The 26,051-nt window shown below is 33.5% G+C and overlaps 2 protein-coding genes across 9 annotated transcripts in view; both read right to left on the reverse strand.

The window, feature by feature from the left end:
* LOC118745617 overlaps positions 1–26,051 on the reverse strand; it is a 314,215-nt gene that overhangs the window by 149,111 nt on the left and 139,053 nt on the right. The window lies entirely within an intron of this gene.
* LOC118745619 (neurofilament medium polypeptide-like) lies at positions 21,189–22,760 on the reverse strand. 2 transcript variants are annotated; one of them, XM_036479142.1, is made up of 4 exons: positions 22,304–22,760; positions 22,131–22,246; positions 21,872–22,053; positions 21,189–21,807 (listed from the first exon to the last, which is right to left on the reverse strand). In XM_036479142.1, the coding sequence occupies exons 3-4, from the start codon at positions 22,036–22,038 to the stop codon at positions 21,237–21,239; spliced, it is 738 nt and encodes a 245-aa protein (XP_036335035.1). In that variant the 5' UTR covers positions 22,039–22,053; positions 22,131–22,246; positions 22,304–22,760; the 3' UTR covers positions 21,189–21,236. The 2 variants fall into 2 exon arrangements, with proteins under 2 accessions (XP_036335035.1, XP_036335036.1); XM_036479143.1 differs by having other exon boundaries at positions 22,131–22,760.

Raw genomic sequence — 26,051 nt, forward strand, 5'->3', positions numbered from 1 at the left:
TCCTGTCTGAAGTTCTCGGAATTTTCGAGCCCATATTATGCTCACAGTGGGTAAAATGGCCTACGCTGGAAGAACAACGTAGAATTTCTCAAGACTTTTACATAAAATTCAGAATTCCCGGCATTGTAAATTGTATTGACGGGACTCATGTAAATATCACTTCCCCGTCGACAAACAAGCATTTGTTTTATAACAGAAAAGGAAAATGTAGTATAAATGCTATGCTGGTGAGTTTTATTGCATGTGGCACACGTACATATCGTCGTTTAAAGTACAAAATCGCGTATCGTCATTCTGCAAAACCGCGTAACTGACATTTGCCGCCAAAAATTGGATTTGCTCGCACAAGCTCTAGGCTCAATCCTCATCCATTCGTCCTGAAATATACTAGCCGAAAATGCAATTGCTTTACAAAAAAGAGGACCATTTTGAAATATGAGTGTTTTTACTCTCCAGAGAATAATTTGTGCAACCTCACACACGCGGATTTTCATTATCTTGATAGGTGGTTTTGCATTTTGTTGATTCGCGGTTTTGTACTTTAAACGACGATATGTACATATATCTGCATGTTTTTATTTGTAGGTTTGCGATAATCAACTGAGGATTCGCTTTGTTGATGCTACGCACGCGGGAGCATGCCACGACTCCTTTATATGGAATGTTAGTGACTTGAGATCAAAAATGGAGCAACATGATTTACAGAGTTCCAACAACGTTTGGTTATTAGGTACTATTTACTTGCATTCGATAAGAATACAATGAGGAGTTCATAATTTTGTAACCTCGTTTTAGGAGAAGCTGGGTATCCTCTGGAGCCATGGCTCCTAACACCATATAGAACGCCAGAACCAGCATCCAGAAACGCTAAATTTAATGAGGTCCATTCCCAATGCCGAAATGTTTTTGAAAGAACAAATGGTGTTCTTAAAAATAGGTGGAGGTGCTTGTTATCAGCAAGGGAATTGCTCTATGCTCCTGCAAAGCTATACAAATAATAAATGTGTGTGTAGCATTGCATAATATTTGTATTTATTATAAAAGCAATTTTGATTCATTAAATCTTGAAATATTTGAACCCGATAATGAGATGAACACTTTCGAAGATACTCAAACTACCGTAGCGAGCTCTGGATACTTAGCTGCAGGCCATCGCATTCGTACTGATATTACCAACTCTTTTTGATAACCTAACATAAAAATAAAGAAGTGTATATATTTACTAGCCAATGCCCGCTTGCTTCGTGGCGCCTAATAAGATCTTTTACGTTGGCCAATACAAAAATAGTGTTTAAAAGCAAAGGCGTTTTTAGTTTAAAGTGAAACGAATAAAGAGCAGAATTCTCCTCACACATAGGCCAAGAATAGTAGCGCTGTAATACCATATGGAATACTAATTCCTTTCGATGTTATGAGTATTACCGATGGTTTTATTTCCAACTGTGAGATCTCTGCCAAGCGTGCGTAATATTCTTCAACGATCTTGCAACTTCAATATTGGTCCGTAAACCATGTAAGCCAATAAGGAAACTAAAAAGCACAGATGAGCGTTTTCAGTTATACGAGGGCCAGAATCCTCGCCCCACCCAACAGGATGTAAGGTTTTCCCGTACATTGAGTCGTGTTATCTCTTAAATATCGTTTAAATGAAGCTATTGATATACCTACTATGTTCCTTTTGTTACGGATGTGGTCGAATCTTTCCTTGTCAATTTGCCACTTTTACAATTTACCTTAATATTTATGAACTGGATTCTTTGAGTCTTACTGCTGTACTAACGGCCGCCCCGAGCAATTTCGTCAATCGGAGGTAGGTGCAAGATCGCATTTAGGGTGTATGAGGGCGTCAGGGAAAAGTGCGCTTACACATTGTTGCGATCATGCATACTTAAACGAATCCTCCATTTAGCCATATGAAAAGTAAATTCATCTAAGATGAATATATGCCAAAGCAGACCAAACCCCGTGTGGGTTTTTATATATTTCGGCTGCATCGCAATCCATTAGATCCCTTTTCTGCGAAACCACTGCTTGTCATGAAATGAATACGCATTATGAATTTCAATCAGATTTTATAAAATATAGCGGGTTCATTTTTAGGAAACGAATTTTTCTTCATACAGGTATGTAGCTCACTTTGCGAATTCGAACGAAATCGGTTCATGAAGACGACTTTTATAAATAACTCGACCCCAGCGCCACCTAGTAGCCTATAATAGGACCATATATGCAAGGTATAACCTCTGAAAATTTGACTGGAATTTATGCAGTAGTTTTTGAGTTAACTCCGAACAACGAAAACGGCAATTATTTTATATATATAGATAATTAAATTTTTATTATGATGCTTACGTTAGTTAGTATATCAAAATTCATAGGTTGTAGCTTCGATCAGGTACGAAAATATGAATATATATAACTCTAAATATATAAATAACTCTACTCCTGCGCCACCATCGTGTTGTCTAGTAGGCTATAATAGGACCATATATGCAAGGTATAACCTCTGACAATTTGACTGGTTTTTGAGTTTAGTCCAAACAACGAAAACGGCTATCATTTTATGTATGTATGTACATACATATTTGGAATGAAAAAAAAACAATCTTGAAAGTATAAACGTTTCGAATTTGCATTAAAAAACGGTTCATAAATAAGTCTTTTATCGGGTCCGTTTTTCGCAAATGCTGGTAGCTTACATTTTGAATTTAAAAGAAAGAAGAAATTAAATACGATTTTTATAAATAAATCGACACCAGCGCCACCTAGCAGGTCTATTTTTCGCATTCGTATTTCTCATCATGGAGGTAGCACACGTTTTGAATTTGAACGAAATCAGTTGATAAATACGACTTTTATAAATAACTCGACCCCAGCGCCACCTAGTAGCCTATAATAGGACCATATATGCAAGGTATAACCTCTGAAAATTTGACTGGAATTTATGCAGTAGTTTTTGAGTTAACTCCGAACAACGAAAACGGCTATTATTTTATATATATATAGATAATTAAATTTTTATTATGATGCTTACGTTAATTAGTATATCAAAATTCATAGGTTGTAGCTTCGATCAGGTACGAAAATATGAATACAATCAGTCAATAACTAAATTAATTCATAATAAAGGTTTAATTTAAATTCATTCAATATAGATATTAAAAAAAATTAACAAATGCAGAGATTTATGTATGTAAGTATGTACACTGGCGGCAGAAATAATAGACTCGTTGTACTTTTAAGGATTTCGGGTATATTTCTTTAGTCTATTTTAAGATTAATATTTTTTTATAAAGGCCTAGGATGTTATACAACAAACATCATATAAATCCGGTTTCAAACTAAAACTTTTTGGTACGCAGTTTTGTAGCCCATTAAATTTTAGTATAACAAAGTGCAAGTTTCAATTCTCTACAAAATACCATATAAAGTGTGCTGGACAATTTTTTTATATGGAAAAGAATGCCTAGCATCGTCAACAAAAGAAATCGTGAAAAATCAACGGTATTTTGTAGAGAATTGAAACTTACCCTTTGTTATACTAAAATTTAATGGGCTACAAAACTGCATACCAAAAATTTTTCTAAAAACTCTGAATAAAAAGTTTGACAATTTGGTGGATTTGTCGAATTTTTATAATTTTTGTATACAGTTTGAAAACCGGATTTATATGATGTTTTTTGTATAACAACCTAGGGCTTTATAAAAAAATATTAAACATAAAATAAACCAAAGAAATATAGCCAAAACTCTTCAAAGTAAGGCGAGTCTATTATTTCTGCCGCCACTGTATATTAGACTGTGTCAAATAAAACGATTAAATTCTTCCGTTCGGTTCTATATGAAAATTTCAAAGTCGGTCTAAAAAAAAAGTTCTGGAAAAATTTCAGCCCCTACACTGCCGATAAAAAGTATTGGCATAGCGAATTTTGCACGATATATGCAACAATTTTTATAGTAATATTTTTCCGAAATTTTTTTATAAAAATATGGTTTATTCTACAACAAAAAACATACAAATGTGATTTCTAAACTTTGTGCAAAACTCGCGAAAATTCAATAAATTGAACATGCAAATTTTCAACTTTTTAATCAGACTTTCTCGAATTTTCTTGAGTATGCAGTTTTGTAGCCCATTAAATTCTGATATAAAAAATGAAAGTTCGGAGTTAGTCAAAAATCCCATTGATTTTTGAGAATTGTTTTGTTGGAGGTATTTTGAATTTTTTTTTGTATGGAAGAGACTGCGTGAAAAAATTACCAAAAATCAACTGTAATTCATAGCTACTTACAGCTTTTACTTTATTACAATAAAATTGATTGGGCTACGAATCTGCATAATCAGAAAAATTCCAAAAAAACAGATTAAAAAGTTGAAAATTTGCTGAAAGTTTGCTGAATTTTCGCGAATTTTTCACAAAGTGTGAAAATTATATTTTTTTGTTTTTTGTTGTATAATGAACCATATTTTCATAAAAAATTGGCGGAAAAATATTACTATGAAAATTGTTGCATATATTGTAAAGCAGCTGTGCCAATACTTTTTGCCGGCAGTGTATGTATCTTCATTATGGTTAGCGCAAAAGCTTTAGTTTTTGGCGTTTTATTTGCAACAGTTCACGCATTATTTCTAGTTTTTCATCATTTCTTTCTTTTGTCAATGTTTCGATCGCCATGTTATGTCACTTCATCTCTGCTAATTGCATGCATTTTTGCGTATTATTAAGCCGCTCTAACGATTTGAAACGCCTTCAGACACCTTTGAACTTAGTTCTGCTTGCGTTTCTAGCTCTTTCTGAACAACTTCCTGGGTGGACATTTTACTATATCTTCTCCCAGTTCGTTGATAGTTGATTCGTATTGCGTCGTGGCTTTGATCGATTTCTTCATCATTAGTGATGGCGTTACTACCACTGCATCCCGCAACCACTTCAATTTCAATATCTTCTGCAACACCCTCCACTGCTTCCTTCATTCCTACCAGCTCATATATAGCCTCTTCTGAAGGCGAAAATTTTTGCGTTCGGTTGGGACCTCCGCCTGTTCCTCTCTCCATGCATCTATTTAATGACACTTTTTTTCTTACGTATCGCTTTTGGTCACCCCAAGCCTATTTTGGGTATTAAAATTATGTCCTGAGAACATTTGTATACGTATTTAGTAAAGGTTTTACCTTTTTCCATTCCGACACGTTTTTCATTGGAGGCCCCGAGCTGTTCAGTTGCAATGTCAGCTGTTTCCAAAACTCAGTCACATTTTCTTTATTTTCCCTAACGAATCCTCTAGCAATATCCGGTTTTTCCTGCATTCTACTTAATAGTATTTCGCTTTGAATTTTATCGATTGTTTTACTCCTGGAATACACGTATACAGCTTTTGTTATTGTTCTTTGTTATTCATATATTTTATACAAAACAGTAAATACTTAAATTTTGGATATAAGAATTTGTTTCGCTTCTCAATTAATAGGGAAAATATTTTTTTTAAATGGCTATTTTTTCGCTCGGAATTAGTGTTGCCGATAAAGGAAAATTATGTTCGAAGGCGAAAAATTTTCGGCCGAAATGTATATTAAGCGAAAAGTAAAAAGTGAACGACTTCGGGCGAAAATGAAACTCATGATAAGGCTGATTATAAAAAATGTATGAGATTGAAAACGCAAAACGTGGAGCGCATGCAATACAAAGCATTAGATTTAATTGACAATAGTCAAACTACATAACATTGACCTAAAATTTCTACAGCGCAAGTACAAATCTGAGATCGATTTTAAGCGATCGTTATTCGATGTTGCGAATGTGGAATTTTAGACATCCGCGGATGCGAATGCGGATGTTTAAAAGCTAACATCCGCGGATGCGAATGCGAATGCGGATGTCAAATATTTTTAAGAAATAATTTTGGTGAGTACATTAGGGGATTTAGGCAATTAAAAAATGGAAAAGTTACTAATTTTTAATAATGTTTTTTTTTTTTATTTAGTACTTCAATTAAAAAATTGGAACATTGTATTTAAGAAAGAGTAATTTTGCTGCCTTTTCGGGTTACAACCTGATTCCTAACGGGTCGTAAATCAAACCTGCGCCACTAAATAACTATTCGCTCGAGGCGACAAACTTGAAACTTGACAACATTGTAAATTCTTTTCGATTAACGCTGCACCAGTTGAGAGGACTTTCAGTTATGTTTCTTTTTTTATTGCGGTGCAACAGTTCCTTTTTGGGAATTGCATCAGGGCTGCAAATGTCGGATGTGTCCTCCTGACTTTCATCTTCACAATCTAGCATAATTGCAAGATCGCCGCTTAAACACCGTTGTGTTCCAATTCGGAGCATCAATTCTTTTGATTGTTTCAGAATTTGGAGAACCTGTTACGAAATCAGCGTTTTTCGATTTCTGTTTTTTAGTTTATTTTTAATCCTGTCTTCTGTGACTGGTTTGAAAAATATGCGCTTATAGCGAGGTTGTGAATAGGTGGATGTTATGTATTGAGTGATTAGTACCTAAAATATATTCAACATTACTAATATGATTAATGGTTACAGAATACCCGAAATATGTATTTTACATCACTAGGTGCTCAATCGCTTTGTAATACTCCGTTACTTATATTTTACTCTTTTGTACTTCACTTCTGATATAGCGACTTAAGAATAAAGACATAAAAAAGCGTGTTCGTCTTTCTATTCGACTAAAAGATATAATATTTCTGGCGACGAGGAAAAAACAGAAACGGGTTAAAATATTCTGTGAAATCAGAAAATAAAAATTGTCAACCTTTAGGAAAATATAGTAATAGTAAATGCCTGAAACAGAAGTCGACAAAAGTCCGCAGCAAAAACCTGTTTTAATAAAAACAACAAAAATGCTCGGCCTCATGAATCCTTATGTAATGGGAAACGACTTTGCAGAGTACGAGCAATTTTTTATTGTAAATGATGGGGTGGATGCAAAAAAAGGTCGCACTTTTCATCAGGCATATTGGTGCTGATGCATATTCCGTGCTCAGGAGATTGTTCTATCCGGAAAATCCGAGTAATAAAACATATGCTGAGCTCGTGGAAGCTTCAAAATTATACTTCGAGCCATCAGTAAATGAAATAGCTGAGTCGTACAAGTTTTACAAACAGAACAAGGGTCAAAGTCGATTAGGGAATTCATTGTTGAACTTAAACACTTGGCGGAAAAATATAAGTTTGAATCCTATCTTAATAGAGCATTGCGCGACAAATTCGTGCGTGGTGTAAGGGTCAATCAGCTATGTTCCAAATTTCTAAAAGAATCCGCGTTAACATTTAAAAAGCATGCGAAATTGCTCTGAATTGGGAAATGGCTGAAGGGGAGACGAAACAATTTGGTGCCAAAGGAGAGTCGTATAACACGTGTGCAGTGCATCAAGGTCGCAGTAGGTCACGAAGTCATAACGAAGGCCGTTCAGAAAAATCGAACGTGTCAAGCAAACCTTGTTTTCGATGTGGCAAAACAGATCACAATGCCGAGCAGTGCATTTGTAAGAATTGGGCGTGTTTTAAATGCAATAAAAAAGGGCACATCGCAAATCGCTGCTTATCGAAATCAAGGACGGACGGACGGAAAAATAACGTTCACCTTAAAAGTGTAAATGGGATGGTAGAAGCAGCAAGCATCACAAGCATTTCAAATGATGACAATGTGGAAATAAAGGGTATTTCTACTAACAGCTCAGAATGCGTAAAACTAATGGTAGGCGGGAGAGCTATGGATTTAGAAGTCGATACCGGAGGTTGTGTTACAATTATATCTGAAGCTAAGTATTTAAAATACTATAAAAATTTCGAATTGAAATTAGTGGAAATTAAGTTTATTTCTGTAACAGTTTGCCATCTTAATTGCGCTGGCAAAATTGAAGTTATTGTAAGCAAGCTGCATTGTTGTGAAAAATATTTATTGAGTTGATTTTAATCAAATCAGAAAGAGATTTTAAACCTCTACTTGGTAGAAATTGGTTAAATGTTTTATATTCAAATTGGAGACAAAATTTTAACTCTATTAATTTCATAGATAAAAATGAAAATGATATCTTAAATGAAATTACACTAAAGTTTCCATGTGTATTTAATAATATCTCGAACCAATGCATTGAGCATTTTAGGGCCGAAATTATTCTTAAACCCGAAGCCAAACCTATATTCAGAAAAGCGTACAATGTACCTTTCAAACTGAGGGAACAAGTGGAAGAGGAACTATCTAGGTTATGTGCTGAGGGCATATTAGTTCCAGTAACTTTTAGTGATTATGCTTCTTCGATAGTAATTGTTTCTAAATCAGGAAAAAAAATTTGAATTTGCATTGATTGCAAAGTTACCATTAATAGGTTTGTTGAGACCCAACATTATCCACTACCTAGAATCTACGATATTTTTGCCAAACTTGCTAATTGTAAATATTTTTGCGTCATTGATTTATCAGGAGCATATCAGCAGTTGAAGATTTCAGAAACTTCAAAAAAATATGTTACTATAAATACACATAAGGGATTATATCAGTATACGAGATTACCGTTCGGGTTGGCGAGTGCGCCATCAATTTTTCAATCTGTTATGGATCAATTACTTTTAGGTATTCCTGGTACGTCGTGTTATTTAGATGATATTCAAATTGGTGGATCTAGTTTTGAAGAATGTAAAATTCGTCTTTTTCAAGTATTTGAAAAAGTTAACAAATTCAATATAAAAATAAATTTGGATAAATGTTCATTTTTTAAAAAAGAAATAAATTATCTTGGTCATACAATTTCACAAAAGGGGCTAAAGCCAAATAATGAAAAAATAGAAGCTATAGTTAATGCACCTAGTCCAAAAGTTTAACACAGTTGCAATCGTACCTAGGCATGATAAATTATTATAGCAGTTTCATTCCAAACTTGTCAAGCGAGTTAAAAGAACTGTATGGTCTACTACGCAAAGACTCGAAGTTTAATTGGTCAACAAAAATAGGAAATTGTTTTTTAAAGTAAAAAAAAACTATTTCTAAATAATAAATTACTGGAATTGTATGATCCACAGAAACCAATAATAGTAACGTGTGACGCCAGTCCATATGGCGTAGGAGCAGTTTTAGCTCATTTAGTAAATGGGGTCGAAGCCCCAAATTTATTTGCATCTAGCACCTTAAGTTCGTCGGAGCGTAATTATTCTCAAATACATAGAGAGGCGCTTGCTGTTATGTTTGGCTTAAAAAAATTCCATAAATACATATACGGTCATAAAATTACATTATGTAGTGACAATGAAGCATTAAAACAAATTTTTAATCCAAATAAAGACACGTCAAGTATCACGGCGTCTAGACTTCAGCGATGGGCAGTTATACTATCAATATATGATTATGAATTTAAGTATCGTCCTGCTAAACATAACACACCAGCAGATGCAATGTCACGTCTGCCATTGGCAAATGAAACTCATATAGAATCGGTACATAATTTGTCAGATGTAATTGAATAGCCTGTTTGTATAGAAAAAGTCAGAACTTACACTGAGAACGACCAAATTTTATCAAAAGTTATAAGTTACGTTAGAAGTAAGTGGCCGTCAAACATTGTATCAGACATAAAAGTAAAAGTTTATCCAGCGACAATAACTGCTTATACTACCGAGATAGATTGGTTATACCTGAAAAAATGCGTAACGAAGTACTTGCAGTTCTGCACGAAAACCACGATGGTATTCTTAGATTGAAAATGCATGCAAGAAGTTCAGTTTGGTGGCCTAAAATAGATCGAAGCATAGAAAATTATGTTAAAAGTTGTTTTGTTTGCCAGTCAACGCAAAAAATTCCAAAAGAAAACATTTCGAGTAAATGGTCGCAATGTAAAGAACCTTTCGAAAGAATTCATTTAGATCTTTTTAATTTTGAATCAAAAACGTTTTACATTTTTATTGATTCATTTAGAAAATATATTGTTGTCAAATATCTACCAAAGACAGACGCAATTAGTTTGAGCAACAGTTTGCTATCAGTTTTTAGAATTTTCGGTTACCCAAAAGTATTAGTATCGGATAATGTACCGCCATTCTCTTCTTATCAATTTGAACAATTCGAAAAAAAATTTAACATTGAACTAATGAAATCACCCGCTTATCATCCGCAAAGTAATGGGTTAGCGGAACAAGGAGTACAAACAATCAAAAACAGTTTAAAAAAAATATTTAACAGATGAACGTTTAAAATCTTTACCAATTCAAACCAAACTAAATAAAATTTTAATGTGCTACAACAATACACCTTTTACAACAACAAATAAAAGTCCAGGTAGACTTATTTTTTAAAAAAAGTTACGTTTAATACAAATAAAAACAAGACGTTAGTTTTTCAAAATGATAATCATTTAAAAAAATCTGAAATAAATGAACGAATATTAAAAAAAGGGGAAAAAGTATTGTATAAAAACCATTTTAAAAACTTTGTTAAATGGATTCCAGCAACCATACATAAACAAATAAGTTCGAATACGTATTTAATAAATATTGAAAACTCTATAAGATTGTTCATAAAAATCAGTTACGATATTCTACATTACTAGACAAATATCATCCTTTGATATCTAATGAATTACCTCAAAGTATTGAAAATACCAAATCAAATCCTGAACTAGCTAAACAAAAAAACTATTCAAAAATACGGTATACACCCATGTCTGTTCGGAGATCTACTCGCAAGAGACAAAAGCCTAACAAACTTTCTTATGAAAAACAAAAGAACAATAATATTTTGTTTAACGATATGTATACAAAATTGAATTTAAAATAATAAATTATTGTATTGCTCTTACCTAAACTAATATGCATAAGAAAAAAAAAACAAAAAAAAAACACATAGCTATTGAAAATTATAAACTAATATTTAAAAATACATATTAATGAAGTTTAAGACAAAAAGGGGAAAATGTTATGTATTGAGTGATTAGTACCTAAAATATATTCAACATTACTAATATGATTAATGGTTACAGAATACCCGAAATATGAACTGTGCATCACTAGGTGCTCAATCGCTTTGTAATACTCCGTTACTTATATTTTACTCTTTTGTACTTCACTTCTGATATAGCGACATAAGAATAAAGACATAAAAAACCGTGTTCGTCTTTCTATTCCACTAAAAGATATAATAGTGGATATGGCAAATAAATTGTTAGTTTCTAGAAATGAAAATTTCGAATAAATTCTGTTTTGAAAGTCGTGGCTGCCTGCAGAAATAGTTTAAAATCTTGTTATTTTGTTAAAAAGATACCCCGTTTTTGATAATAATTTGAATTATGCAATCACGGACGATAAAGGTCTCAGATTTGCTTAGTTCTCGGGAGACTCCTTGGAAGGGTCGCCTGTAATGAATACCTTGTAATTAGTTTTTTTTATTAGTTAGTTGAGCTTCCTAGTTGCAGGCAGTCACAATTAATTACTCACCGCTGTCGGTACCATAAGCTATCAAATCTGATTTGTTGTTCCATTCCATGCGCTCAATGTGTTTTGATATATTTTTTGAGGCGAATGAACTCAAATTTCCCACATATATATCGCTAATACTATTTTAAGATGGCTTATTTCACATTGTCGCTGAAATGCAAAAAATCACAACTAACTAAATATTTGTATTGCCTAAAACGATGTGGGGACTTATGATTCGATGAAATGCATCATAATCAATCAAAAAGTTAATTTTGGATTTTTAGTTAGTTACGGCTTTTTGTATTTCAGCTACGATGTGAGTTAAGCCCTTTCCATACTATACTAACCATATATTACATGCCAAGTCCCACACCTCAATAGATATAAAATTCACCTTGAATTAATTCTTATTTAATTTGTGAACTTGGCTGTCGACTTATTTACATACCATTTTATCTTTATTTAGATGCGTGCTAATTTTGACAATTTACACATTGGCCATTTGAATTATGTTATTGCCAAATCTTATTCTACACTTGCCTTCATTCGACGTTTTGCTTCCGATTTTACGGATCCATACACTTTAAAGTCACTATTTGTTTCACTCGTTCGGTCTAAGCTGGAGTATACCGTCTTTATATGGAGGCCATATCACCAGTGCCACATCAGTAGACTCGAACGCATTCAGAAGAATTTTCTTCGTTTTGCACTCAGACCGTTAAACTTCGCTGACCCGATTCCTTCTTACAACGCAAGATGTGCATTATTAAACTTAAAATCTTTGCAGGGTAGAAGAAGTATACTTTCATTCTGTTTTGTTTACGATATCATAAACGGGATAGTTGACTCTCCCTTACTCTTAGAGCGCATTAGTTTTAATATCCCACAAAAAAATCTTCGGAGTAATGACTTATTCTTCCTAGAGCGGGTTAGAACTGTTTATGCCTCGATGGCACCTTTGCTTAGAACATTGAAAGAGTTTAACCAGATTTCAAATTCCTTGGCTTTTGATTTTTCGCTATCTACACAGAGAAATTTTCGTTTCCGAATTTGTATGGAACGTTTTACTTTTAAAAACGTTTTGACCCAGGTTTTGCACCTACAATATTTATTTAAATTTTGAGAACGAAAATTTTCAATTCAATTTCCAAAATCCATGTTTTTGTTTTTGGTACGCAAATTTTCAAATCGTTTTTAAAAACGATCGTTTGATAATTGAATATGCGCATGTTGAAATTAAATCCTAAAATGTTTTTTTTCCATTTTAAAAATATGCATTTTTAAATATGATATTAAAATCTTATTTTTATTAAATCACAAGTCATTTGGTATATACATACATTGTCAAAAATATATTGATATACATACATATATACTTATAAATTGGTTACAAAATTTAATAAACAAAATACAGATGTTTTACAAATACTATATACATACATACATACAGATGTTCCCGCCTTACTTCAACGCTGGGCCTGCTAGTTTTTCTTCACGCTGGTCAAACCCTGTAATTTAAAGCAAGAAAATTTTAAATTATTATTTAATAACTCATAAGAATTTATTTTTGTAAATTATTCTTACCAAAGCTTTTTTCGGTCCAAGAAGTCCACCGTATCACCAATGTCCCTTCCATGTATTTAGTTAGGTGGTTAGAATGGCGGTATTGTTTGTATATACTTCATTACCTTTTTTGAAGATTGAAGTAACTTATTTGTATCAACACAATTTTTTCGACAAATGATGCAAACATATGAAATGTTTTTCATTATAGCTAGGTAGCTTCTTAAATTCTAATGCAAAACATTTTAGTTTTAAATATTTTTCATACTTAATTGACTGAAAATAAATTAAATTTTTTTTTTTAAAAGTGTATAGTTTTATTTTACTTGTTGAAAAGTGTGTCGCACTACAATTCGTTGGGAGAAAATCCTCAAATGTTTCATTTTAGTTTTGAAAATACGAATTTTTTCCGTTATTTCTTTAATTTTATCTGTTCTCCTCAGTAAATAAGTGAATATATTACAACGATCGTTTTTGTTTTGCGAATGTTTCGTTTTAAAGTCGTAAATACAAATACTGTATTTTTTATTTTGTACGCAGTAAAATTATTTCAAAAACTTTTATTTTACAATTTCTTTTAAAAACTTGCGTTTTACCTGTATCATTTTCTCTGTGTAAATATAATTTCAAATTATCGCTCAATCAATTTTTTAAATAACTACTTATTATGTATGTACATATAATTGTTGCAAATATAGTTAGTTCTATGTAGTCTGTAAGAAATTTTGTATTTCTAGATTACTATTTGAATGAATAAATAAATAAATAAATAAAAATAAAAAATTAAATAAACACGGAACCTAAGAATAATAAGTTTTATGAGGAAAAAAAATAATTACACTAAGAAGAAGTAGATTCATCCAGTTTTTTCAACAGACCCTTGACAAATAATATTCGATTCTCTTTATAGCCAGCCGTTGAACATTTCCGCTGGAAATAAATAATATTATCTTACGCTTTGACTTTAAATTACGAAGGAAGGTGGTCGTAGGGGACAGTCTTAAGGTAGCATCTCTACCAGGGTTCGGATTTGCCTCATTTTAGCCCCTCGCTCGCTCGTTAGTTTGCTCTGAGTTAGCGCAACTCACGAGGAACACGCGAGGCTGTTTGCAAATGAGCACTCGTTAGGTACGAGCGCACGCGATGAGTAGCCAGCGAGCGAGTAAGCAAACGAGGGCGGCGCAAGAGTAGAGCGGCAAGCAAATGAGGGCCTCATTAGGTCTGCCCTCGCGAGAGGGGCGTTGCGAGCGAGGCACTCATTTGCAGCAGCAGACGAGCGAGGCGAGTAAACGAGCGAGGCAAATGAGGCAAGCAGATTAGACAGGCAAACGGGTTGTTTGGTCAGCAAAAATGTATGGGATAAAAATTGCATCAACTAAGAATTTAGAGCAAACGATTGTATGCACACATGTAGATATGTATATACATACATATATACACATATGTATGTATTTATTTATGTATATATTTTCATGCACAGAAGAATAGATGCGTTCTATTTTTGCCAGTTTTATCTACTAGGTAGGCTCATATGTGCATACATATATATTACTATGTACTTATACGCACGTATTATTCGCAAATAACAATTTGCAAAATGGTAAAATTTGCCGTATAAACGCTGAGTTAACTTTTTATTTGCAAATAACTAAATCACGCAAATAAGTATTGATTAGTGCTACTATTTGCAAATAAGCGCAAGACGCCGCCATTCTTAGGTTTATTTTCTTTTACGATTGTCATCTTATTGCCTTTTTATAATCAAGACGTTGCCAGTTTTAACTTTATTTTCGTTTTCGATTGTCATATTATTGCCTTTTTATAATCAGGCAATATTAAAAAAGAATTTTTCACCATCGAATAAACAGTGAGTTAGGTATTTGCAAATTATTTTTATTTGCAAATAGCTTACGTATAAACGTAGTATATGTAGGTATAGTTTTTTTAATTTTCAATAGCTTATAAAATTTCAACTTATTCACTTAGGTCTCTTTTTATGTGGTTCTTTTTTATGCGGATTTGAATTTATGAGGTTTTTCAAACATTTTTTTCGCTGTAGCGATTTTGCTTTTTTGAGAGCTTTTATTACTTTTTTTCAATATGCAAGGGGCAATGCTTCTGATAAATAATTTGTTGTTGTATTCTTACATACAAGTAATTACTAAGCAATTTGACTAAGTAACTATGTTACATATGTATAAATGAGAACATAATATTTATAAAAATCATTATTTTGTCTTTCATTTCATAAATAAGTAGGACATCAGCATTTTCAAATGAATATTCCTGGTTTAGCCCCATACATATATATGTATGTAGGATAATACAAACTACTATTTGATAATTAAGGCTGGTCCACATAGAACTTTCGCGTTGACTTTGTAGTTGGCGTTGGTTTGACAGAACGCACGTTAAAAGTATGCGTTCTACAATGAAGCTTGACAGAGACTACTTTGGCCACTAAATTAACATATTAACGAGAAATAAATTAATATTTCATATCAATAATAGCATGAAAAATATATTTCTTGCCTTCATTTGATTCAAAGGAAAAAACATTTCATTTAATTTTATTTATTTGCAACAGCTGGCGACCGACGCAGCGATCTTTCTGCTTTGTGTTGGCCTTAGCGTTGCCAAATTTTGGATATGTGGACGGCTGCTTTGAAATTCGACGCAACGCCAAAGTTATATGCGAACCGGTCTCTATTCTTTGTTTACGCAAATTTTCCCATGTCTACATATCCATATATACATGCATACATATGTACACATGTCCTTGAACAACAGGCCACAAATTAATTTTTTCACCAAGGACTATATGTCATTCAGGTATACAGCATAACTGCTACAAGTAGAAAACTATTTTGGGGGTGTTAGCAAGTGCTTACTTGTTTTTTGTTTCTGCGGCACAAACGATTATAATATCTTCGTTACTTACTTTTCTCTGTAAAGACAAAATACATGCATATGTACATACATATATAAATGCATATATACATAAATACGTACATACAAACATATATAAATATGCATGTTATGTGTGTACACATGTATGAATATAACTCTAAAAAATAATTCATTCCATAATCTATGCTTATGTATGTAATCAATTCTATTTGTTGTTTTAAATGCTGCCCTAATATAATACTTCACATAAATATATGCATATGTACATGCAATTATTAAGATACTTTCGTACATAATCTATTGACATACATTCCCACATTTTTATGCACAAAAATGCATGTGTCGTATCAAGGCGTATTTAACAAGGTGGTGTGGGCCGTATATAAGTAAAAAATTACACTAACAAATTATACGCTGATGTCCATACTGTCATTGGTATGAGTTACAACAAACACATCAGTTTGACGTAATGGCCTCCACGGCGAAAAACTCAGCTGTCCCCCCAACACCACCTTGTTTAATACACCTTGTGTTGTATAGTACACTCGGAGCGCTCGCTCGTCGCTCACTCGTCTTTCCTAGCAGAGTGAGTATGCAGACAGCTACTCGCCTCGCACTGCGAGCGAGGCAACACCCAACAGCCTCGCTCATTTAATAAGAGCGCGAGCAAACAAGCAGCGCTCGCTCGTTTGGCGAGCGAGCCAAACTTCACGTGCCTCGCCTCATTGCTGCTACGAGTACGAGCTGCGAGCGCCTCATTGTCTGCGAGGCATTGAGTAGGAGTTTGCTCACTCGCTCGCTCGAACTCCGAGTTTTTGCCCACCCTGATCTCTACAGGCAAAAAATATTGGCTAAAATTTTTGTTTGCCAGATATACGTTTTAACAGTGCACTTGTACAATATTCGCATTCGCAAAAGCTCCGCATTGATTATTGGGAATGCGAAAGCGCATGCGAATGCGAATGCGAATATTCGCAACAACCCTGATTCATATGTATACCCACATATGTAAATTAGAATGCTTTTTTCTTTCGGTCCCATATCAAAATTTCGTTGTCGGTTACAAAAAAATAATGTCGGCAAAATTTCAGCCCTCTCTCTATCTTCATTTTTCAGTTAGCGCTCGCAAAAATAAGAATTTTCAACGAAGAAAATGTTGTTCCGCAACTTTATTTATAAACAGTTAAGTGTAACAAATAAAAGAAAAGCCTTATTGCAGTTTTGTAGAGAATTAAATTCACACACACAAATATATTCATAAAGTTAGTTAATAAATAAAGAATAAAAAATGTACATATAATATTAACATACATACATAGTGGTCGAAAAAATTTAGTAGGACCAAATTTTTACAAGTTTTCACAAATATTTTTTTTTTTGTTAATTAGTTTAGGTTTTGTAGCCTACTAAATTCTAGCAAAATAAGGTGCAACTTTCAAGTGGCTAAAAATTTTGGTTTTAGATTTTTTTTTCTAAAGGTGCTGTGTTTCCTTACATGTAAACATAAATTGTATTTGTTCGTTATTGAAACCAAATGCGACAAACAAAATTCTAAAAAATCAATCGTAATTTTTAGGTATTTGAAGCTTTACTATACTAGAATTGAACGAGCTGCAAAACTGCATACTTACACAAAATCTTTAAAAAAAATTTTATTAAAAAGCTCTACATTTTTTAAAAAGTTGGTTGATATGGTTTTTTTAAATATTGCACAAAGCTAGAACCTTAGATTTATACGGATTTTGTTAAAGGTTGAACTTATAAAATTCAATTCAAAGCAAAAAAAAACTAAAATAATAGGTGCTTATGTCACAGAGTCTAAAATTCCCCACAAAAAAGGTCAAGTCCCCGATTCTCTACGCAAGCTGAAATTTCCCGCAAATCGGAAATTCCCCAAGAGTTGGCTTCGCTGATGTAGTGTAGAAACTATCAAAACGTAGCAAGTGAGCAAAGCTTCTATAGTATAGAATCTATACAGACGAGCGCAAGAAAAAATAAATTATAGAATATCAGCAAAAGCATTGCACACGGATGTCAATGAATGTATCGCCACGGGTAATTTTTCAGAAGCATTATATCAGAAGCAGTTGCGTTGACAAGTTCAGAGCGACTCATAAGGATAAAAAATATTAATTCAACACAACAAAAGGCATTGCCTTGGCAATATACTTCTGAAGAGGATTTGGATGTATATACAATTTTGTGAGAATTATTAAAACATAATTAAAATTTTTTCCTGGATATACATAAATAAATTAATTAATTTTTTTCTTTTTGGTTTGTGTTGTCTCCGACAGGGTTGGTATAAGATGCGTTTTTTCTAACGATTTTCCGTCATCATCAAGAATATGTTATTTTACGTCTTTTTACGAACGTATGTGCATCATATAAAAAATAAAAAAATTCGGTGATTTCTTTCGAGTTTGAAATTTTTTTAAATATTTGTTGTTACATAAAAACACTGCCTATAATTTTTACTTTAAGTAACCTAATGTGGGGCTGCCATACGTTTCCGTTTCCAGGGACATGTCCTCGTTTCGGACTCTTTGTTCCCGTGTCCCCGTTTACAACCAAAGTGTCCCCGTATAATGCTTGGGACAACAAAATTTGATTTGCTTTTGTAAATTTGAAATGGTTGGGGGAAAATTATTTCGTCTTATCGTGAGTTTCGCCCTAATATTTTTCATCCACCCGTAAATGAATACGCAGATTCGAAAGTGAACAATTTCGGGCGAAATAAAACTCATGATAAGGTTGATTGCCTTTCCTTATTACATATCAGAAACAAGTAGTCCGGATACATCGTTTCAATCGATAGTTGAAAAAGTGCCATCTTTAGTAGTCAGTTGTAATTATCGCAAAATTCGAAAGTGAACAATTTCGGGCGAAATAAAACTCATGATAAGGTTGATTGCCTTTCCTAATTACATATCAGAAACAAGTAGTCCGGATACATCATTTCAATCGATAGTTGAAAAGGTGCCATCTTTAGTAGTCAGTTGTAATTATCGCAAAATTGTGTTATCAAGAAAAAAAAAACAGATTAGGGGTATTCTCGATCCGTTGCATGAGTGCATGCAAGCATAAATAGCATACTTGCAACACCAAAGTATGCACCTAATCGAGAACTCCTTTTCTTCGCTCATAGCATGCATATGTCAAAACGTTCTTATGTCAAATTAAAAAATGCCTCGTGAAAGTGAAAAGCAAAAACTTATACATTTTCTAATTGAAAACGCCAAAATGAATATAATTTTTACAAATGGTGAGTAAATAAGTCTATCAATTAACTATTTCTTACCATTCTCATTTATTTTCAGGTCTCAGAAGTTTTATAAAAGAAATGAAATATTTCGACGAAGATATTTTCATTGTAATGTCGTTTTTAAGCGGCTGTTTTGAGAACGTTCCAAAATCTGTGGAGTGGAGAAGTTCTGTCCTCAACAAGCTGGATGAGAACCGTTTTCGGCAAATGATGCGCGTCAACCACGAGCAATTTAGACAACTTTTATCGCTTATTTGTGATGATCCAGAATTTAATAAGCCTCACGCACAGAAACTATTTTTTTTTGGATATTCAATTAGCTATAGTGCTATACCGTCTCGGCTCAAATGGTGAAAGCGCAGCCATAAAAAAAATCGCGGCAATATTTGGAGTAGGAGACGGCGAAACCGTCTACAAAATAACAAAACGAATCTTTAAAGCATTCAGAAACTTACAGTCAAAGTTTATTTTTTGGCCTGATTCAAATGAGCGAAAAGCAATTTCATGTAGAACTTATCACGAATTGCCGGACTGTATTGGATATATTGATGGAACGGAAGTAAAGCTTGCAGAAGCTCCAGTCACCAACCATCAAGCTTACTTTTCAAAAAATCGTGTGTATTCCATTAAAGCGCAAGTTGTATGTGACGATCAACTTAAGATTCGCCATGTTTCAGTGGGTCATTTTGGCAGCAACCCCGATGCAAGAATGTTTCGCTCCAGTCCCCTATATACAGAAAAAGAAAACTTTTTTTTCTTCTGAGCAATGGATAGCGGGGGATTCTGCGTACCCATTGCAAACTACCCTTATAACACCATACAGATCAAACTCCCAACAATTAAATCGAACTAAGCGCATAGCTTTTAATTTACGCCACAGCGGATACCGAGTCAGAATAGAACACTGTTTTGGTATCCTTAAAGAGCGTTTCGGAAGCTTAAAGGAACTTAGGATACGTGTACGAGATGAAAAAAGTCACAATTTCTGCTCGGAATGGTTTATGACTTGCTGCGTCCTGCACAACGTTCTCATTAAAAGTTCAGAGTTTGAGGATTATGAACTAAATGCTAATACTGATGATGGAGAAGGCGAAGTATTCAGCAATACTTTTTCTGAATTCAATCAAAATAACCCAGAAGCAGAAATTAAAAGACAAAATTTATACTCCTATATGTTTGAATAAAAAATACGTAAACATACATAAGTTATATCGTTAGTTTTATTTCATTTTAATTCATTTCCGCTTTTAAAACATACAAACTTGAACTTGAAGGAGTTAATTAATAAAATGATAAGTACAAAACAGCCAATTTTAATAGCATAACCAAAGCTTAGTCCTAAGTCTTGAACGCATTTCAGAAATGGTACGAAGGAATCGGCACATTTTATACAACTATATATATATGTACATATATATGTATATACACAAATTCACAAGTAAACATCTTGTACATACTTACATTGTACCTACCTACATACGTTTATGCGAAATAAAGAGTGCTATATCCAACAGGAATAAATGCAAAGGAATTCCTATAGCTTTCTTACGTGCGATAATTACAGTATACGCTGTATATGTACAAACATATGAACCGTTCAGTGCACACATCGATTAACTCCAGTTTTTGAAAAATCTTAGATTTAAGTGTTAAAGCACTTGGTATAGTCATAACTTATTACGTTTATAACTCTATATAACATACAATAGTACATAATGTTCATAACATTATTTATTTGATTTCATAATATATGTAAATGGAATTTTAAAAAATAATGTACATTATTTGATCGCATCTCCCAACTTTTCGTTGATGGAGTTAATCGAACTGAACGGCTCATATGTAAAATACTCCCTTGCTTTGTTCGTTTTGGACATTAACTCTATATTAAAAAAAAATGCATGTACATGCATACACACATAGATGTGCACTTGCGCATGTGCGTATGCTTGTATGTAGGTAAATATATACATTTACAAATGTACATATTTGTATATACACTTACATACATACATTCATCTTAAACAAAGAGATAAAAACAAATTTATCCAATACTACATTTAACACTTTTAGGTTCCATATTTTTTATCTATTTCATATTTCGCAATACGTTCCTTCATTTCCAGCTCTTTATATTTGAAATCTAATTCTTTTTCGCGGAAATATTTATCATTTTCTGCTCTCTTTTCATCTATGTCTAATCTTTTCTTTTCTATGTCAACTGCCTCCTTCTTAACTTTTAATTTTTCACTTTCAAACTGCATTCTTTCCTTTTGAATTGTAGCTAATTGTCCCATAGCAGATCTTGGTCGTGCTTTAGTTTTCCCTGATTGCTTTGGTGTGGATGAGCTTGGGATTAGTGCCTCCTCAACTGGCAACGATGGCGAACGTGGTGAAGGAACTTCGCTTTCAACTAACTGTGTAATAGTTGATGACAGTGTTGGTGAAACGGATGCCAATGTCGCTATGGCTGGTGGTGATTCAGTTGATGGTAATTCTATCCATGGTGGTTCTGTTGATAGCCATGGTAGCTCTGTCGATGGTGATTCTGTCACTAGCAGTGGCGCCCGTAGTGCTATGCCTCGTGGCTCAAATATATTTTGGAGACGCCTATATGTGGACATATTTTGAGTATCCTGCCTGCAGATTATTGAAAATGGATTTACCTAATTAACAGCAAATACATATATGAATAGATAAGTACCTATTTTTACCTTCTATGGATTCTTCTCCTTCAAGTACGCCAGCTCCAGTTGAATTCAGCGAATCGTTGGCTTTTACGTAAAGCGATTTGAGGTGGCGCACCTTCCAGCGCACCTGCTCAGGGGTAGCCTCTATGGGGGTCTTTTCAATAAATTTTGTATAAAACATTTGTGCAGTTGGAAACTGAAATGAATATAAGAACATCAATATAAGTTTTAATCGAGGTTCTACGAATCTTCAGATTTAAAACATTGCTTAACTCAAACTTGGGCTCCTCTTCAAGAAAGTCCAGGATGAGCTCCACCTCTCGAGCCTGCCACTTTTTTATTGGCTGTAACCTTGCAACCGATCTTTTTCGCGTAATATCGCTCATTTTCTAAAAATTAAAACGATAAATTGTTGCAAAATAGTAAAATGAATTAAAACTACTTACTCTTTATCCAACTTTATGCTTGTTTACAAATGAGAAGACAGCTGACACAGGGTTGCAAAAAGTATGCTACCATATCATGCAATCAAAATAACACCAGGTTCATAGTAGCATGAGGGTGCAAAGATTTCATAATATTTTAACACATGAAACAACAACAAAAGTATCCAATCATACTATTTATGCTATCTATGCACCATGCTAGACAGTATGCATCGGATCGAGAATACCCCTATTCTATTTAATTGAATGGCTGCGTTGCTGATCAAAATTATAGTTTACGTATACGCGAAAAGAGACCCTGTAACATGTCATATGAGTTAGTTATACCATGTTCTGACTGACAACGAAAACACTTTGAAAACGAGTTTTGGGATTGTGCGCTGAAGGCTGTTAACACCTGTTTTTAGTTTTTTCGTTGACATTTCCTACATCCTTTGTTTACAGTTTTGCTACAACAAAACAAAACCAACATTTTTATAAGCTTTTATTTAACTTGGTCATCCAGCGGAAATCGCGGAAATTTCCAATCGGTTTTAAACTAACTTCACGACAAGTTAGAGACTTGAAATTTTCAGCATAGTTCCAACCACGATGACAATGCAATTTAAAATGTAAATGAATTCCCTATATGGTCCAGAGATCTTGATTCAAAGGCGGTCAAAAAGTAGTAAGATTTATGGCTAACAGAGCGTAATTTGCCAAAGAACGTAAAACCACTAAAAAAGTGTTAAAGCTGCCGGCGGTAGTGTAGCAAAGCTATTTGTGGCAAATTCTAGATATCAACCTAGTCTAGATATGAACCTCGTTGTAGGCATCATATCAAGGAGACACAATTAGAAGACTCCAGATGTCGCCCCGCCAGAAGAAGTTAAATATTGCGCCTAAATATATGCACTATTTAAATACGCTACAGCCGAAATGGACGTCACGCCATTTCTTTAAATGAAATCAACTGCTGCTATATGTACATATGTATGTTTATACAAAACGTAAGCAAACAACATTTTGCTTGCATAGTCTTCTGTTCTCTTTCATTGCAAGTTGAATTATTTTAATATCTATTGCAAAATTTTGTACATAAAATAAAATAACACTTTTTAATATACAACGCTTTTATAAATGGACTAAAAACTAGAAAATAAGATAATGTAAAAAAAATATTTTTTAAAAACAAGCTTTTATTTAACATGTACAATCAAAGGAATAAAATAAAGTAGTGAAACAAAAGATTTTTTAGCAAGATAATTTTGTCAAAACTGCACTAAAATTTATAAAATAAAATAAGTTAAGGTCTCGTTAAAGTTACTAAAAGCCATTTAGTGAAAGGAGTTATTCAAACTCTAATGAAAATTACTAACAATTTGTACTAATTTACTTCGTTTTTAAAAAAGCTTGTCGGCGAATTCAGCGTACATGCATAATTGGTTAGGTATGTATATGTATGTATGCAGATATTTAAATGCCGGTTTGCTATTCGCGCGACAAACTTTTTTAGAAACGACGTAAATTAATACAAATTGTTAGTAATTTTCATTACGGTTTGAATAATTCCTTTCACTAAATGTCTTTTAGTAACTTTAACGAGACCTTAACTTATTTTATTTTATTCATTTTAGTGCAGTTTTGACAAAATTTTCTTGCTAAAAAATCTTTTGTTATATTACTTTATTTTATTCCTTTGATTGTACATGTTAAATAAAAGCTTGTTTTTAATTTTTTTTTTTACATTATTTATTTCTTTCATTTTTTTTTCATTAATAACGTTTTAATTTTAGTCTTATTATAGTTTGGCCAGCCAATTAACAATAAATCCGAACTGGCGCATTAAAGATGAAAAAATATAACTTCCACTTCGATAATTATATCTAAAAAACTAGTGCAGACACCGACTGGAATAAGTGGAACGTAAGTTTTCAGCAAAAACCATGATAAAAATATAGTGAGGTGGAACCGCTGAGAAATACTTTTAGCATTTCTGACGTTTTCAAGCATTTTTATTTTAAAATTTACGCACAAACTCACATACACATTCTCATTTCCAATCTCAAACAACAAAAATGTTGAACAATTTAATTTTTTAATTTTCAGTTTTATATGATTTTAAAATGCTGGCAAAGTTGAAAAGACTTGAGAACGGTTTTAGCTCACCATGTTTTTATTATGGCGAAAACTGGTTTTCGGTTGATAGATTTTACATGGACGAAAACACAAGTTTTAGGTCGAAACCCAGTTTTAGCAACGAAAACATGTTTTTGATGTCGGTCACAACATGGTATTACGTAAAAATGTGTTAAAATAGTTCTTGTTTTGTTTGCTTCCAGTTACGTTAAGAAGTACAAATACGTTCCAGAACTGAACAAAAATTTTTTTTGATCTCTAATGGTTATTGTTTTGTTTGTTTGTATATACATACTTTAAAAGGCAGAAGTGCACTCATGACATACTTATGTATATAATAAAATACGTTGTCCATAAATACGTTCAGTGAAAATGTGGTTTTGATCTGAATTTATTATGACTTATGCAATTTCGACAGGGTGGTATGTAACGAATTTCCGTCATCCCTTGTCAAATTTGGTTTGGAGACAAACCGGTTTCGGCGTTGTGCCATCTTCAGTGTCATTTTTTGTTTTTTCGTCTTTTTACGAACGTAAAGGTGAACACACCAAAACTGCGACACTTAGAAATTACTACCAGAAACAAACTAGAAGGCTTTGAAATTATTATTTTTTGTATTATATAACTTGGAAGTTCAGATGTTATTAAAATGTTAAAATATTAGTTATTATTTGCTCCATATGCAAGTGATCGGTATTTTCATCGCACACGCGCCATCATGTTCTGCACGACTGCATCATCGACTTTACGCGATGCGCACAACTACTTTGTTTTGCACTCTTCAATATTTTTCACTGTTTCACCTGTTTTCTGCAAGATTTCTTTGACAATTGACCAATATTCCCCAATAGGACGTGGCTCTGGGCTATTGGGTGGATTGCAGTCGTGAGGTACAAAATTGATGTTATTTGCATTATACCATGGCAATTTGTCCTTGGCATAGTGGCAGGTTCCCACGTCCGCCTAGAACAGTGGCCTACTCCTTATCTGTTGATTAATGACAGAAGACGCCTTTTGAGGCACTCATCCCGATAAACTTGATCATTCATTGTCCCGGATGGGAAAAAAGGGCTGCTCAGCCTCAGGATCAAATAGCTTGCCAAACCATGTGGTTTTTTGGAAATTTGGACTTCATTTTCAGCTTACAACTTTCAGGGGCATCTTGACGACTTGCACCAGTATAAAAATCTTGACCTGCAATATATTTTGAATTTTTATAGCAGTAGGTTTCGCAGTCCATAACAATGCAGTTGTATTTTTTAACTTAGAATTCATACAACTTCCGAATGCGGGATTTCGCTGTAACATTCTACTTTGCGCCTCGGTCTGGCGCTGTTTGAGCTGTAGAACATCTCAATGAAGCTTTCCGCTTTACCTTTTGTACGAAAAACTGCGATCTGCGTACGGATTTTGCAACATAACGCGACAAAATCTTCGGATTTCGCGAAAACGCACTGAGGACCTTCCGAGCACTGTTTTTATCACTTTGACCATGCTAACCCTCGCTCCCTGGTTTTCTCGTAACTGCCAGGCTTTATTTGTACCGATTAAAACCCTGCAAACTGTCGAATAGTGCAATCTTTAATTTTTTAGCAATTTTACGTGTACTCAAGGCCGGATCATTTATAAA

This window comes from Rhagoletis pomonella, unplaced genomic scaffold (assembly GCF_013731165.1).
Source record: "Rhagoletis pomonella isolate Grant_MI unplaced genomic scaffold, Rhpom_1.0 Rhpom_scaffold_00009, whole genome shotgun sequence".
Classification (NCBI taxonomy): Eukaryota; Metazoa; Arthropoda; class Insecta; order Diptera; family Tephritidae; genus Rhagoletis; species Rhagoletis pomonella.